The sequence below is a fragment of the Nerophis ophidion genome, linkage group LG15 (assembly GCF_033978795.1).
Source record: "Nerophis ophidion isolate RoL-2023_Sa linkage group LG15, RoL_Noph_v1.0, whole genome shotgun sequence".
Lineage (NCBI taxonomy): Eukaryota > Metazoa > Chordata > Actinopteri > Syngnathiformes > Syngnathidae > Nerophis > Nerophis ophidion.
This window is the reverse complement of record NC_084625.1, coordinates 19,501,902-19,520,503: the sequence shown is the minus strand read 5'-3', so window position 1 is coordinate 19,520,503 and position 18,602 is coordinate 19,501,902. Positions and strand designations below refer to the sequence as shown.

General features: G+C 40.1%; 1 protein-coding gene across 2 annotated transcripts in view; it reads right to left on the bottom strand.

Annotated features, from left to right (window-relative positions):
• LOC133569380 (cadherin-7-like) overlaps positions 1–18,602 on the bottom strand; it is a 352,732-nt gene that overhangs the window by 137,256 nt on the left and 196,874 nt on the right. For both annotated transcript variants that reach the window (XM_061921665.1, XM_061921666.1), the window contains one exon: positions 18,406–18,525. In XM_061921665.1, the coding sequence (XP_061777649.1) occupies positions 18,406–18,525 (120 nt within the window). The remainder of the gene's footprint in view (positions 1–18,405; positions 18,526–18,602) is intronic.

Sequence of the window (18,602 nt, the reverse complement as noted above, 5' to 3'; positions counted from 1 at the left end):
TTTTAGAAACCAGCAAGCACAGTACAGTTAGAAGAACAGCTGTGTTTTTATTACTGTGTATTTGACAGATGACGTCATATATATATAATAAATTAAATATATATAGCTAGAATTCACTGAAAGTCAAGTACTTCATACATATATATAAATATATATATATATATATATATATATTTATATATATGTATATGAAATACTGAAGTTGGTGAATTGTAAATGTAAATATACTCCTCCCCTATTAACCACGCCCCCCACCCCAACCCCCCCCCCCCCCCAACCACGCCCCCCCACTTCCCCCACATCTCAAATTCGGAGGTCTCAAGGTTGGCAAGTATGACTGTACGTGTCAAAAATAGCTTCACATGTTTACACGCGCACGATACCACCAGTGCAAAAATGAGCAGCAAGAAGCAGAACTTATTTAATATAAGTTTATTATGTTTGCTTCTGTTAGAGAGATAATTTCATATTTCTCTGACCCCAGCTCACTAAGGTGCGGTGCAGCAGTACAGCAACAATATTACACTTATTGTTAAAATAATATCTCTCGGACAGTGTCATCAATCAAAACGACTCCCTCCTATCTCCTCCCCGTATCAAATCCTCATATTTGATGACGCGAGTGTACCTAATGAAATGCAAACAGGGAATGCTAGTTTTTCCGCCCGATCCATGCTTAACGTGCACCCGGATACAGCCTTTGGGCCGGCGCCAGCGTCCCCACCACGACTGATTAAGCTCTCATTCCACCCCAACCAAGAAACTGATTGCATCCTACGGCCGCAGTACGAGAGGCAGCGCTAAAGCTGTTAAAATGGCCGAGCCGGCCGTGACTGATGGGACCACCGTGTCTTCTTTGACAGCGCTGACCTTCATAACCCCGGCGTGGCTCACCGTTAAAAAAGAAGAACGCTGGGGGGGGTGTGGTACTGTAACTTGCCTGTCAAGGGGGGCATCCGGTTAGTGTCTACAAGGCTTTTATGGCTTTCCAGAAGTTTCTTTACGAGCTACTAAGGGGAATATTGGGATGCGTCGACCTCGTCTTCATGGAGTTAAAACTTTCAAGAAGTTGGCACTGCCAGCCGAGGCTCAACTTCAAACCCGCTCACGGGCTTACACAGGAGTAATGCTACATGTTCTACCTCAGCGGTCCGTTCAAAAACCGACTCGCACAAAAACAGATGCAATTTTTCCCAAAGATTCTATAAATCACCAAAATGATTCCCGAGCGTGGCCATCGCTGCTGCTCACTGCTCCCTTCACCTCCCAAGGGGTGAAACAAGGGGATGAGTCAAATGCAGAGATTAATTTCACCATGCCTAGCGTGTGTGGGTCACTATCTTAAGTTTTAACTCCATCCATCAATCCATTTCCTACCGCTTGTTCCTTTTGGGGTCGTTGGAGACTATCTCAGCTGCATTTGGGCGGAAGGCGGCGTACACCCTGGACAAGTCGCCACCTTTAACTTTTAAATGCAATTACATTATGGAGGATTTATCAAGAAAACACTTTCTATGCACTGAATTGATCTTTCTACAACTAATGTAAACACCTTAATCTGATGGTGTCTTTAAAAATCGGATAAACACACCTAGATCATGTAATGATAAATCAGTTTCCTGTGACGTTTGCTGGGCATGGTGGTGATGGTGTGTTCTTTCAAGATGCAGTTCGGGCTCGGACACAGCGAAAGGTAAGAAATACTGATTTATTAAAACTAAAAACAGACTAGGAACCGAAAACTTGCATTAGGCACAAAAAGGCAAAAACAAAGAACTAGCATGGGAGCTAGAAAAACCAAAAGGATAGCATGGAAGCTAACAAGAACAAAGCAGGTTTCACCAAAATACGGAAGCAGCGTCGTCACTAGATGCGTGCAACAAAAGCTAGGATGCGAGAACGGGTCACAGAAAGGGCAGGCTTAAATAAGGATGGTAACCAACAAGCAGGTGAGAGTCCGGAAACAAGGAGCAGGTGAAACAAATAAGCAACCACGGTGACGAAACAAACAAGGAAGTGCACAAACCAACTCAAAACTCCACAAAACATATGATCCGGGTAGAGGATCATGACATTTCCTCTGGCATTTTGGGATGGCAGCCATTCCCATTTGAACCGACACAGTACCAATTTTGTGTGTGTGAAATAAGTAATTGATTTTGATAATAAAATCTAATTTTATTGCAACATTTTAAAAATGAGCCGATTATAATTGCTGCCTAGTTCTTCTATCTTGTTTTATTATCACATTTCTGAGTCCCATTTGCAAGTTTGACAATAAGCTGCAAATGCACTTGTAAATGCAAGATGTGGTGTTTAGTTTGGTGTGTTGTGTTGCTGTCAGGTTCAAACACTGATGACATCTCTTAAACAGACAAGAAGCAAGGAATGATGCAGAGACAGAGTTCAATTTAGCTCATGAGGAGAACACATGGAGCTGCACACTCAGTTACAGTCTCACCCTACGCTTTAGGGTACAGCTCTAGTGTACCTTTATTTATTCAAGAGTTCCCCAGTCAACATCACTCAGGACCCCTCTAAAAGGAGTGGTCACACATCATGCAAAGCTGCTCCAGTACCCACAATATATGACGGAATGTGCTGGGGGCCTTGGGATCTCGCCTTGTCTCTGCTTCATCTGCGTGCTGTCGTCTTATCTTTGTTGAAGTCCTTGAAGTCCTTGGCTGTTAGCGGGCTAAGACTAAGTAAATATCTGTGGTGAGGCCACCCCTCATATGCCGGGGCTGAAAACAAGTTCTGTCCTTGCACAGTTAGAAAAGTTCAACTTGAGCACGATAACTATTCACTATAGGAACGACCTTTATGCATAAGAGTTATGTGATAACTTACACATAATTATTCTAACAGTTGCCGAGTCAGTTCAGTCTCTGCTCAATCTAGTCTTTCGTTGCGCCCTAAAAAGTGTTAATACTGTAAGTACCGTAATTTATGGACTATAATCTGCTACTTTTTTAAAAATAGATTTACCCTGTGGCTTGTAAGAGCAGCTAATTTATGAACATTTGTTTCGCTAATGGCCATAATGTTTTTTGTTCAATAATTTGCATTAAACCTAAGCAGAGGACTGAATTCGGTGTGTTATTGTTTTTTGCTGTAGCGCCATATTTTGGACAAGTTTGCCTACTGCAGGTATTTCGGGTTGAACATGTACTTCCTTTTTTTAATGCCTTAACCAGAATTGGGCGTCCATAGTGTTGTTGCTTGAAATGATTCTTTGTTCATCACTCCAAGCAACGTTTGTAAGTTTCACAGTTTAACAAAATCAATTCTTACTTGTTAAACCATCCCATGTGTGATGTCTGTAGGAGTGTTTTCATGCATATTTGTACATGCTATCGTATTGTAATAAAACTAGCGTCGTTAGCATTAGCTAGTATGCTAACACGTTTACATTATTAACTTACAACGGCATTCTTTTTATGTTGTTTCAGTTTTACAAATTCCTTCGAAATTCACCAAATTGAGTCTGTTTGGCTGATTGGAGAGCTAGCTTCTGCAGATAGTGGGTTCATGACTGTTTGTTTGATCAGCCATTTTATTGCCATGTTACAGACACCATTTGGAAACAATGAGTGTGGTTAAATAAACTTTTACAAAGTATTTCTGTGTAAATAACTCATTCCGCAAAGTATATATCCGTGGCAATGCGGTTAATACATGGAAAAATATGTACCCCGCCTTCCCCTCAAGTGTAGCTGGGATAGGCTTCAGCACCCCCGCAACCCAAAGAGGGACAAGCAGTAGGAAATGGATGGATATTTTCTTCTTCTAAGATTAAGTGGGTGCAGCTAATATCCCGGTGCTCTCTATAGTCCAAAAAAATACGGTATTGTACTTATTACGCACCAGCTGTTTGATTGTAACATGCTTCTTTGTTGTAGTTTTCAGTAACTAATTTGGAGGTGAAAACGCCATCTAAAATTGCTGATACTAATCAGTAGCATGTCAATAGCAAAACCTATGTATTAGCATCAAGGTAGCGCAATTTAGGAAAAGTGGAGCCTTCTTAACTTTGAGTGTTTTTTGAGTCAGTTGGAATTGAAAATTGCAATATTACCTAGATGTAGTTTGGCTGAGTCCGCTCTCATTGCTGCTGGAGTGAGTCACGCACAACCCAGGTAATAAAACATGGCAAGGTTAGATTTCATGTCGATCGATGCAGGGTAGAACCGGCGGGACTGTGTACCCATCCTTATTGGCATGTAGTATGTGATCTGTTCTACATTATTCACAGGCAAAGAAGACCAAACCTTCTTGTTACATTAATAAAAACACAAAATAAATATACAGAAGCTAATTTTAGAGCGTATGATGAAATAAAACCATACCCGTTGAATTAGTGTCAGAATGTTTAAAATGAAGACACTTTAGATAAGTGACATGATGCAAGGACATCCCAGTAGAAAATTCTTAACAGCCCTATTTCGTCACTACAACTTGTTTGTATATGTAATGTAATTAATACAGAGTTAAAATACTACGTGTATGTTTTGTTAGTCATAAAATATCTACATGGATCTCCTTAATTTTGTCAAACTAGGACTTGGATGTGGGTTGTTTTACCGAGGAGCAAGGTGAATGGAGTGGAAATGGCGTGAAGGTAGATAAATATTTATTTTACTCCTAAAAGGAATAAACAAAAAGCGTGCACGAGGGCGGAAGTACAACAAGTGGGCTATGAAACAAAAGACTAGCACAAAGGCTATAACTATAAACACGAAACAAAACACTTGCACTATGGCATGAATAATGAGAAAAACTTACTTGGAACAGAACGAGAATGGGACATGTGTCATTGACATGGAATTACAAGGTGCATAGCAGGTGATCGAGGGCGTAAAGGAGGTGATGTTGTTAGGACGAACAGAAAAAGACAGCTTAAATAGCAGATACATAATCAGTGAAAACAGGTGCAAGACATGAGGACAGGGGCGTGACATGAGGACAAGGTGAAAACTAACGAGTTGGCATGGTGATAAGACAAACAAGGAAGTGCAAAACACGAACTGAGTGTCCAAAAAACAAAACCGAACATAACCAAAACAAAACATGACCCCATAGGCGTGACACATTTAAAACAACCTCAACATCTGGTATAGCTCGGTTGGTAGAGTGACCGTGCCAGCAACTTGAGGGTTCCAGGTGCGATTTCCGCTCTCGCCATCCTAGTCACTGCCGTTGTGTCCTTGGGCCAGACACTTTACCCACCTGCTCCCAGTGCCACCCACACTGGTTGAAATGTAACTTAGATATTGGGTTTCACCATGTAAAGCGCTTCGAGTCACTAGAGAAAAGCGCTATATAAATATAATTCACTTCACATCTTTACTCATACTTTATTTATTGATGTAAGAATAACATTCCCATATACAACAATTGTAAACCAGCAATATAAATAATTCACTGCACAGTTTGCATTTACAGTGAACAGTCAAAACAGTTATTTTTGTATGTCACAATCTGATCTGAGCCGAGGATGTCATCTTGTGCAGCCCTTTGAGACACTCGTGATTTCGGGCTATATAAATAAATTGATTGATTGATAAAAGGATCCTGATAACCACATTTGCACATATTAAAACATGACCAACCATACCAAATAGCTGTGGAAACTTGTAATTGTCTGTTAGACAATTACAAGTTTCACTTCACTTCACATCTTTACTCATACTTTATTTATTGATGTAAGAATTCCATTTCCATATACAACAATTGTAAACCAGCAATATAAATAATTCACTGCATAGTTTGCATTTACAGTAAACAGTCAAAACAGTTTTACCATGAGTTTATTAACGTGGACCCCGACTTAAACAAGTTGAAAAACGTATTCGGGTGTTACCATTTAGTGGTCAATTGTACGGAATATGTACTGTACTGTGCAATCTACTAATAAAAGTATCAATCAATCAATCAATCAAAGTTATTTTTGTATGTCACAATCTGATCTGAGCCGAGGATGTCATTTTGTGCAGCCTTTTGAGACACTCGTGATTTCGGGCTACATAAATAAATTGATTGATTGATAAAGGGATCCTGATAACCACATTTGGACATATTAAAACATGACCAACCATACCAAATAGCTGTGGAAACTTGTAATTGTCTGTTAGATTTTAGGCTTGACAGCTATTACCTCTGTTTTACACAACTTCCAGTACTTATCGACTTGTTATATCCATCTGATCTTAAATCGCAATGTTGCAATGTTGCCATATTTTCCCGTCAGAGCTCAGCGGCCAATCCAATTTCGTCGTGGCCCAAATGTCATGATGCCAAAATGCCAAATGCCAAATAAACACGGAAGTATACATTTAATAGATGTAGTGCAGGCGGAGGGGCATGAAACGAGAAGGAATAGATGGAAGCTCCAGCGGCAGCAGCCTTGCTCAACAAAGGGGGTAAGGTGCTTGCTGAAGCAGCATATCTAAGAACAACCAAAAACGTACGTCCGTCAATCTGCGACCTCAAACTGTATTAATCTTTCTTTTTTTTTTAAAAAAAACACTGAAAAATAGGGCTGGGCGATATATGGAATATACGTATACGCCCTTGCGCAGGGACGTGCACATGGTTATAGAGGGGCAGGGGCTCAAAGTCAGAAAAGGGTAGGAAATAATTTTTTGGTCCTTTACACAATATGGAAATTAATGTAAAATTATATTTGCTAACAGGAAGCTAACTACTTAGCTATGTGTCCTTTGTAGGTAAAAGTGATTGCCATTTCTTTTGTGTCAACAAATTATTGTCTTAATGAGTTAATTCACATTATCATAGGCTTGGAAGACATGAAAAGCAACAAAACACTGGTTTATTATTAGGCTATTTATTGTTAAAGATAAGCACTTTAATATTGAACATTGAACAGTGCAACATGAACTTTGAGAATAAAAATAAAAATAAATACCCAAATGGAAAAAACTTCAATGTGAAAATCTGTCCTTCTTCCCTTAACTTGATGAAAACACCTTCAAGTTGGAAATAATGGTCTTTTCATTTAATGCTCAGACTAAACAACTGAAACGCAATACAACTTTATATCTAAACCTCTACTGTGAGAGAAATGTGATCCGCCGTAAACACAGTGCATTTTATTTAGAAAATTAACCCGGTGTTTTATTTTGTATTTTGTACACTACTTCCTGTCCCGCACGATCCGCTCTGCTCTATGCGGAATTGATGTGCCGTGCTCAATTGATGCGCTGTGCTCCGACGTCCGGCAAAAACAGAAGCTGACACATTGAATAATAGAATAATACAGTGTTTTTTCGGAAATATTACCCATATTAGATGCTCAATAAGTGGACGGCGACTAGACCATAACTCACAGGTTCAAGTTGCTCCACTGTCACGTCTCCTCAGGCCGCAGTTGGTTCTCTATCGTCTCTCTCACTCACTCACTCGCCCTCTCTCTCTCTCTCTCTGGCGGAAGCACAGGCTCAAACAACCCGGTATTACAAGAAAACGTGTTTTTGTACCGCTGGTTTTTTTTTTGTTTTTTTTTTTTTACATCCCTAACAGGAATTTATGAATGTTGTTTAAAGAAAAGAAAAAAAACAACACACACACACAGGTAGAGGGCACCCTTTAAGACGAGGCAAAAAAGGGCAGGGGCTCAAGCACCCATAGGGTCCTATGTGTGCACGTGCCAACCCTTGCGGAGCAGAGAGGTAGAAGCATGGGAAACATTAGCTGTGATGCTAGCGGCACCGTGCGAGTGGTAATACGAAAAAAAGAAGGTGCGAATCTGGTAACAAATGAAGGAAGAAATAATTCCCAAGGAAAACAGCTCGGGGTCCATCTTGATATGCCACACATGTGGCGTGGGACAGATTCCCAATAAGAAATGCTCACTAACACAGATTTAGACAGATTTGTGAACAGTATTAGAGAGGACTATGTCTTTTGTGTATACAGTAAAAGTTTTACATCTGAGTTCAACTCATGAAAAATGGGAGCAAAATAAAAGTGTTGCGTTTATATTTTTGTCAGGTATATTTTTTGAAAGATTCAATTTTTTTCAAGTATTTTTGTAAGCCATTTTCATGCAACCAAACGGACTAACCTTCTAAACTGTAACCTGTTTTGATCGTCACCCCCAGGAATCGAAATCACCCCCCCAAGTTTTGAATATATCTTAAAATGTATTTTGTGGTAATTCCAACTTCGACCACAGCGCTAGTTACTATGTAGAGTGGTGCTTTCCATCATTTTCAGCAGACAACATCGCAAAACGATTAACCGCGCCTTCCTCTCACACAAAATCCACCCAAAAACGGGACCATATGAATCCCTTCGCTACTGTAAGTTAGCTTGACTTGAAATTTCTCACACACAACACACAATATTCCCTGTGCATCCAATGAGTTGTTACAATTAAAGTCATGTGACAAAATGATTAATTTGTTGGAAACGCGCTGTCTTCTACTCCAGCAATGACTTTTCTGATAAACACACAACAAACCCTACACAATACAGTCGGAAGGGGATTCATTTGATCTCATTTGTCACTGTTTATCTGACACATGAAACGTGACAAATTAGGGGGTGGGGTTGCACTATCTACTCTGGCCACCAGCAGTAGAGGGTTGAATATCTTAAAATGTCTTTTTTGGCAATTCCAACTTTGACCACAGCATCAGTTAGTATGTAGAGTGGCGCTTTCCATCATTTTCAGCAGACTGCATTGCAAAACGTTTAACCACACCTTCCTCTCACACATAATCCAACCAAAAACGGGACCATATGAATTACTTCTCTACTGTAAGTTGGCTTGACTTGAAATTTCTCACACACGACACAAATTCTACAAAACAACCCACTGTCACTATAAGGTGCTTTGCCGAATCAGCACAAAAGTCGGTGCTGTACACCATCTGCATTTTTTTTTTGCTAGAAAGACTTCCAAAGCCATACCGGGCTTTTTCCACATTTTGTTATGTGGAATCCAAAATGGAATAAATTCATGTTTTCGTTTTGTAAGAATACTTTTTTTCAAGTATTTTTGTAAGCCATTTCCATGCAACCAAACGGAGCTTGAGACCTGTATTCTGTTTTGATCGTCACCCCCGGAATTTGAATTCACACCCAAGTGTTTATCCACAGCGTCAGTGGCGCTTTCCATAATTTTCAGCAGACTGCATTGCAAAGTTGGCACCCCTCGCCTTCCTCTCACACAAAATCCACCCAAAAACGGGACCATATGAATCCCTTTTCTTACTGTAATTTAGCTTGACTTGACATTTCTCACACACAACACTCAATATTCCCTGTATTTGATTCAATTTACAGCAAAAGTCAATGCATCCAATGAGATGATCCGATTAAAGTCATGTGACAAAATGATGATTAATTTGTTGGTAAGCACACTTTTCTACTACAGCAATGCCTTTTTCTGATAAACACCCAACACACCCTACAATATACAGTCGGAAGGGGATTATATGGTGTCAATTGTCACTGTTTATCTGACACATGAAACATGACAAATTGGGAGTGGGGGATGCGCTATCTACTCTCGTCACCAGATGGCAGTAGAGTGTTAAATATCTCAAAATGTATTTTGTGGCAATTCCAACTTTGACCACACCGCCAGTTACTATGTAGAGTGGGGCTTTCCATCATTTTCAGCAGACAGCATTGTAAAACGATTAACCACGCCTTCCTCTCACACAAAATCCACCCAAAAACGGGACCATATGAATCCCTTCTCTACTATAAGTTAGCTTGACTTGAAATTTCTCACACACAACACACAATATTCCCTGTGCTTCATTCAATTCACAGCAAAAGTCAAAGCATCCAATGAGATGACCCAATTTAAGTCATGTGACAAAATGACGATTAATTTGTTGGTAAGCGCACTCTTCTACTCCAGCAATGACTTTTTCTGATAAACACACAACAAACCCCTCTGGCAGGTCGACGACCTTTAACAATGTTTGCAGGAACACTTGAACCCGGTGAAGAGTCTCCGGCGAGACTACGCCAATTAAAGCCGGAGCAGACATTTACTTAAGTGATTTCCAAGCAACATGTCCGCCCCATAAAGTCCCCATTACTCTCACATCACCGCCGCTCCACGCCGGCGACAAGGTTTTCATTAAGCTAAGTACGTTCTAAACTCATACCACAGTGGATCATTCCCGGGATTTAATACGTTTCTGTAAACATCTTCTCCTGCAACACGGGAAGCAATCTTCAGCCACATGGAAGATCGCGGCTTAGGAGAAAATATCAGTCCAAATGTTAGCCTGAGCCTTAAGCCGCGCGCACGGGAAAAGGGGAACTGTAGCGATTTGGCACTGAGACCCTGGAATGTCAGCGACAAGGTGACATACAGATGATACCCAGTGATGAGAAGTGAGGGTTACCCCGGCAACCGGAGGAAGGCGTTTACAGCACGGACCAAAGGTCACGGGCAAAACAATATTTTTTCTTGTTGAAGAAAATGGTGAAGTGGTAAATTAAAAAGAAGAAGAAGAAAGCTTTTTTTTTTCCACAGGAAAAGTCAAAGCGTCCAATGAGATGATCCAATTAAAGTCATGTGACAACATTATGATGAATTTGTTGGAAATGCGCACTCATCTACGTCAGCACTGACTTTTTTGATAAACACACAACAAACCCTACAATATACAGTCGGAAGAGGATTCATATGGTCCCATTTTTCACTGTTAATCTGACACATGAAACGTGACGAATTGGGAGGCAAAGAGGGGAGGGGAGTTGTAAACTATACACTCTACCCAGTAGTGTTGAATTACTTAAAATGTATTATGTGGCAATTCCAACTTTGACCACAGAGTCCGTTACTATGTAGAGTGGTACTTTCCATCATTTTCAGCAGACTGCATTGCAAAATGATTAACCCCCCCTCCTTCCTCTCACACAAAAACGGGACCATATGAAACCCTTCTCTACTGTGAGTTGACTTAAATTTAAATTTCTCACACGTGGCAATTCCAACTTTGACCACAGCGTCCGTTACTATGTAAAGTGGCATTTTCCATCATTTTCAGCAGACTGTGTTGCAAAATTATTAACCCCCCCCCCCCTCCTTCCTCTCACACAAAATCAACCCAAAAACGGGACAATATGAATCCCTTCACTACTGTAAGTTGGCTTGACTTAAAATGTCTCACATGTGGCAATTCCAACTTTGACTACAGCGTCAGTTACTATGTAAAGTGGCGCTTTGCATCATTTTTAGCAGACTGCATTGCAAAATGATTAACCCCTCACCCCCATTCCTCTCACACAAAATCCACCGAAAAACGGGACCATATGAATCCCTTCTCTACTGTAAGTTGGCTTGACTTGAAATTTCTCAGAAACAACACGCTCTCTACAAAACAACCCACTGTCGCTTTAAGGTGTTTTGCTGAATTAGCACCAAATTCAAAGCTGTACACCAGGGGTCCCCAAACGTTTGGCCGGGGGCCGGGCTGTATATAAACATATATTATATATCTATATAGATACAGTGTTTCGCACAGGTCAGGCATCTATTTGTAGTGGTGTGGTCGGGGGGGTTATTGATGGGGGGTGGCAGCGGCGGCGGCGATGACCAAGAAGAACGCGGAGTTGGAATATAATTACAACACTTTATGTACATATTTATATACATATTTATATAATATTTACATATTTATATAATATGTAACTACAAGCTCCATTCGCAGACAGAGTCCCATTGCTTTTATGAGCGTTCGAGCGAGTCAAAAGCCGAAAAAAAATAAAATAAAATGAAATATATATATATATATATATATATATATATATTTTAGTTTTTTGTGGCGGCCGTAATTCTTTCGTGGCGGGCTGCCACAAATAAATGAATGTGTGGGAAACCCTGATTTATATATACACATATATATATATATATATATATATATATATATATATATATATATATATATATATATATATATATATATATATATATATATATATATACGGTGGCAGAGGGGTTAGTGCGTCTGCCTCACAATACGAAGTTCCTGCAGTCCTGGGTTCAAATCCAGGCTCGGGATCTTTCTGTGTGGAGTTTGCATGTTCTCCCCGTGAATGCGTGGGTTCCCTCCGGGTAATCCGGCTTCCTCCCACTTCCAAAGACATGCACCTGGGGATAGGTTGATTGGCAACACTAAATTGGCCCTAGTGTGTGAATGTGAGTGTGAATCTATCTATGTTGGCCCTGCGATGAGGTGGCGACTTGTCCAGGGTGTACACTGCCTTCCGCCCGATTGTAGCTGAGATAGGCGCCAGCGCCCCCCGCGACCCCGAAAGGGAATAAGCGGTAGAAAATGGATGGATGGATGGATATATATAATCAGAATCACTTTATTAATCCCCTAGGGCAGTGGTTCTCAAATGGGGTGCACGTACCCCTGGGGGTACTTGAAGGTATGCCAAGGGGTACGTGGGATTTTTCCCCAAAAATTCTAAAAATAGCAATAATTCAAAAATTCTTTATAAATATATTTATTGAGTAATACTTCAACAAAATATGAATGTAAGTTCATAAACTGTGAAAAGAAATGCAGCAATGCAATATTCAGTGTTGACAGCTGGATTTTTTGTGGACATGTTCCATAAATATTGATGATAAAGATTTCTTTTTTTGTGAAGAAATGTTTAGAATGAAGTTGATGAATCCAGATGGATCTCTATTACAATCCCCAAAGAGGGCACTTTAAGTTGATGATTACTTCTATGTGTAGAAATCTTTATTTAGAATTCAATCACTAGTTATTTTTATATCTTTTTTTCCAAATAGTTCAAGAAAGACCACTACAAATGAGCAATATTTTGCACTGTTATAGAATTTAGTAAATCAGAAATGAATGAAATAGTGCTGTATTTTACTTCTTTATCTCTTTTTTTCAACCAAAAATGCTTTGCTCTGATTAGGGGGTATTTGAATTACAAAAATGTTCACAGGGGGTACATTACTGAAAAAAAGTTGAGAACCACTGCCCTAGGGGAAATAAAAAAAAAATAAAAATAATAAAATATATATATATATACATATATATATATATATATATATATATATATATATATACACATATATATATATATATATATACATATAGTCGAGGTTTCAGTGGTGTATCCGTTATACAGTGCTCAATACCAGTTTAGAGCGCAATAAAACCTGCGAAACAGGCTTGTAGGGATGATATAGTCTCTGTTTTTTTTTTTGACCCAACATATATATATATATATATATATATATGTAGGTGTGGGAAAAATCACAAGACTACTTCATGTCTACAGATCTGTTTCATGAGGGGTTCCCTCAATCATCAGGAGATTTTAATGGAAGCATTCACATACAATGGTTTATATAGGGCACAGAGTGGGTGGGTACAAGCAGGCGTAGGCCAAGCACCCTACGCCTGCTTGTACCCACCCACTCTGTGCTCTATATAAACCATTGTATGTGAATGCTTCCATTAAAATCTCCTGATGATTGAGGGAACCCCTCATGAAACAGATCTGTAGAGATGAAGTAGTCTTGTGATTTTTTTTCCCACACCTACATATTGCGCTCTACCACGGTATCGAGCACTATTCTCTGGATAATCCAATCAAGACATATATATATATATATATATATATATATATATATATATATATATATATATATATATATATATATATACATATATATGATGAGAAAAAGTATTTTTATACAATAGGATTTTCCTGAGCAGCTAGAAGACACCGAGAGTAACAAGCCATAGAAAACGGTTTAGAAAGGACAGATTTGAAAAATAATAATAAAAAAATATATATATATTTTTTAATAATTAAAAATCTGATTTTGGATGCTGGCGGGCCGAATCCGACCCGTGGGCTGTAGTTTGAGGACCCCTTATCTGCATTACACGTATGATAAGTATGTCTTCCCAAGCCATATAGTGCTTTTTCCACAATTTCTTATGTTACAGCCTTATTCCAAAATGGAATACATTCATTTTTGTCCTCAAAATTCTACACACATTTGAAAAAATTTGTTTTCGAAATTTTTGCAAATTTATTAAAAATTACAAAAAAAAACTAAAGAAATCACATGTATCTAAGTATTCACAGCCTTTGCCATGAAGCGCGAGTGTATAATTGTAAGGACAACATTTAATTTAATCCATTTTGGAATAAGGCTGTAACATAACAAAATGCGTAAAAATTGATGCACTTTATGTCATTTACAGGCACGTGAAAACATGAGAAGTCTTTCTTCTTGACTTATTTTCGAATGTTTACTGTGAAACTTCTGAGCAGCCTGCCTGCGAGACAACTAAATCCCTGCATTGCGGCGGCTGTCACCACTTCATGAATTAAAAGTGCTTTTATGAAAACAATCATAGCGCGTGACGGATGAAACCTAATATTACGGCGAGCATATATTTGTATGTGTTCTTAGCGTGAAGTATATATTGGAGCGAGGCTGTGGCTAATGAGGCAGCCGTGAAGACGTGACAAGGGCTGCGGCGCCGGCTGTGCTCCTCGCCGTGAAACAGCCCACGTGTCAGCAGGCTCTGTTCACATCTGAGGATGCTGCTGCTGATTTCAGGCCGGATTTTTTTTTTTTTTAATCCCCCTCCTTATATGCGATTATTGGGTGTTTTCATGTTGCATCAGGTGGGAGGATGTAATATTTGCACTGCTGTGCTTTAATATGTTCCATCCATCCATTTACTACCGCTTGTCCCTTTTGTGCTCACGGGGGGTGCTGGAGCCTATCTCAGCAGCATTCGGGCAGAAGGCGGTGTACACTATGAACAACTCGCCACTTCATCACAGGGCCAACACAGATACACGGACAACATTCACACACGAGGGTCAGTTTAGTGTTGCCAATCAACCTATCCCCAGGTGCATGTCTTTGGAGGTGGGAGGAAGCCAGAGTACCCGGAGGGAACCCACGCAGTCACGGGGAGGACATGCAAACTTCACACAGAAAGATCCCGAGTGCAGGATCGAACCCAGGACCTTCGTATTGTGAGGAAGACGCACTAACCCCTCTTCCACCGTGCTGCCCGCCTTAATAGAAAGATCCCGAGTGCAGGATCGAACCCAGGACCTTCATATTGTGAGGAAGACGCACTAACCCCTCTTCCACCGTGCTGCCCGCCTTAATAGAAAGATCCCGAGTGCAGGATCGAACCCAGGACCTTCGTACTGTGAGGCAGACGCACTAACCCCTCTACCACTGTGCTGCCCGCTTTAATATGTTAAGATAAATAAATCAATCCATCCATCCATTTTCTACCGCTTATTCCCTTTGGGTTCACGGGGGGCGCTGGTGCCTATCTCAGCTACAATCGGGCGGAAGGCGGTGTACACCATGGACAAGTGGCTACCTCATCGCAGGGCCAACACAGATAGACAGACAACATTCACACTCACATTCACACACTAGGGCCAAATTTAGTGTTGCCAATCAACCTATCCCCAGGTGCATGTCTTTGGAGGTGGGAGGAAGCCGGAGTACCCGGAGGGAACCCACGCATTCACGGGGAGAACATGCAAACTCCACACAGAAAGATCCCGAGCCTGGGATTGAATCCCAGACTACTCAGAACCTTCGTATTGTGAGGCAGACGCACTAATCCCTCTTCCACCGTGAAGCTCGAAATAAATAAATAAATAAATACTGAAAATATTTTGCATCTAAAAGTGTTTATTAGGTGATGCTGCATGACCTAAACTGTATGATAGTTCGACATTTACAACTCGTGATTGACTACGCATGAGTGTTATTTCATTTATCGTAACATCATGTTTATCTACATATTGTGGAGAGGGGCGTGGCCTGCGGACCTGCAGCGAAACGGGATGCGCCAGGACCGGCTTCGAGATCAGCGACAGGTGCGTGGATGGCCCACCTGGGACTGATAATTTAATCACCTGTCGCTCTGTTAAAAGGCAGCAGCCGGAAAGGAGAGAGGTGTTGGAGTTGGGGCAACAGCGAGAGAGAGAGAGACAGACACAAAACAATTGCTGAAAAGCAAAACTAATTATTGCAAAAATCAAACTATATTGTGAACCTTATCCAGGCTCTCTTGTCAGTGCTTGGTGGTCCGAGGAACCCAGAGGGAAGAAACTTCCACACATATCTTCCGCCTAAATGACCAATTGTGAATGACTACAGGAGAGTTTGCCAAAAGATGTGGTCGGTTGGTACAGTATATTTACTCTTTTTTATTAATATGTCTACTACAGTCGCGATCAAAACTTTGCATACACTTGTAAAGAACATAAAGTCATGGCTGTCTTGAGTTTCCAATCATTTGCACAACTGTTATTTTTTTGTGATAGAGTGATTAGAGCACATGCTTGTTGGTCACAAAAAAACATTCATGAAGTTTGCTTCTTTTATGAATTCATCCACAAGCTTCTGCTTGAATTTTTGACCACTCCTCTTGACACACTGGGTGCAGTTCAGCTATTTTTTTTTTACATGGACTTGTTTCTTCAGCATTGTCCACACGTTTAAGTCAGGACTTTGGGAAGGCCGTTCTAAAACCATAATTCTAGCCTGATATAGCCATTCCTTTACCACTGTTGATGTGTGTTTGCGGTCATTGTCCTGTTGCCCTCCTGGCTGATGATTTTAGTTAGTCCTGAAGAATTTGGAGGTAATCCTCCTTTTTCATTGTCCTATTTACTCTCTGTAAAGCACCAGTTCTATTGGCAGCAAAACAGCCCCAGAGCATAATACTACCACTACCATGCTTGACGGTAGGATTGGTGTTCATGGGATTAAAGGCCTCAACTTTTCTGCTCCAAACATATTGATGGTTATTGTGGCCAAACAGCTAAATTTTTGTTTCATCAGACATCACATGGACAAAGATAAGACCTTCTGGAGGAAAGTTCTGTGATCAGATGAAACAAAAACTGAGCTGTTTGTATCCACGAAGATACAAATAATTGCTATTGCGACATCTAGTGGACACATTTAGAACAGCAGTTACTTTCATTCAAAAATGTTGGCTTATTTTTAAACTTGGCAAACTCATTCAGCGGGTCGGATAAAACCTGTTTGTGGGCCACACGTTTGACATTCCTGCTCTAGACCAACTTCAGACCTATTCGTCGATAATAAAAGTATTTAAAAGTTTGTTTTTCCCCCCTGTTTGTCAAGGAAAATGTGTTTTTTACATAGCAAACACACAAAAAAGTTGCAATATGGCATGGAAAGTAATTTGAGGCTTGAATAGTTCATAACAACATTGATTTTGATTCATTATTACTTATGAGCAACGACAGTTTTACAGATACAAGCAGCCAGCATGGCAGCTTTGTGTCATTAGAGTCTCGTTACATTTCAACCGTTTGCTTTTTTGTTTTAGCTTTTTTCAATTTTTATCTTTCCCAATAGTATGTTGAAAAAATTAAAACTGTCCTTTTTGAGCAATGACAGTTTTAAAGACAAAAACAGCCTGCATGGCAGCTTTGTGTTATTAGAGTCCAAACTGCAACTTTTCCTCATTAAATTTCACCCGTTTGCTCTTTTACTTACATTTTTTTCATTTTTATTTTTCCCAATAGTATTTTTTATTTTAAATAGCTGCAAGCCGCAAATGGCCCTCAGACCACATCTTGAACACCCCTTTATTGATCCCTAGGATGTGCACCCTCTGGGCAATAAAGGAAGTATTCCAGAAATCATTTAAAACAGCCTTCCCCAACCACCGGGCCGCGGTACCGGGCCTTGGCCCGATTGGTACCGGGCCGCAGAAGAATTATTTATTCATTTTCATTTAAAAAAAAAAATAAATAAATAAATAATAATATATAAATAAATTATTCATTTTTTTTATTTATTAAATCAACATAAAAAACACAATATACACTTACAATTTGTGCACCAACCACAAAAACCTCCCTTTTTCATGACAAAAACGTCCCTTTTTCATGACAAAGAAAAAAAAAAAAAAAAAAAGTTTTCCCCCCCCGGTCCGCGGATACAAAAAGGTTGGGGACCACTGATTTAAAAGACGAATCAATCTGAAATAGTTTCATGGCAAGTGTAAAAAGAAGTTAAGCACGGTTGATATAAGAAAAACATGGAACCCTCTTAAGTTGAACTACAAGTGTAAAAGGGCCATGATATTTGTTTCGTAGATGTGATGCTCTTGTTTATTAGCATGATTAATTTTTAAGTGTAAAAAGAAGTTAACCACTCAAATGACAATTTTCTGAGAAAATGTGCTTAATTTAGTGTCGCCTAAGTTGTTTGTGCTTTAGATGTATCCCTATAGTGTTCACTTTGATTTACACACAAGCCTAATGACCTGGCCAGCCGACAATCCAATCAATAAATCAATTAAAGCGTCCCGCGTTGCCATGCCGACGCACACTCACCTGTCTTGGGCTCCACGGAGAAGTACGGCTGCCCGTGCACGATGCTGTACACCACCCTGGCGCTGTTCCCGTACGTGGGGTCGTCGGCGTCCGTGGCCGCCACTTGCACCACCATGGTTCCTGCAGAGGGGGGCGGACAGTTCTTCATTAGTTGCCACGGCAACAGTCACAGGTTTTAACCGAGGCTAATTGCGGAA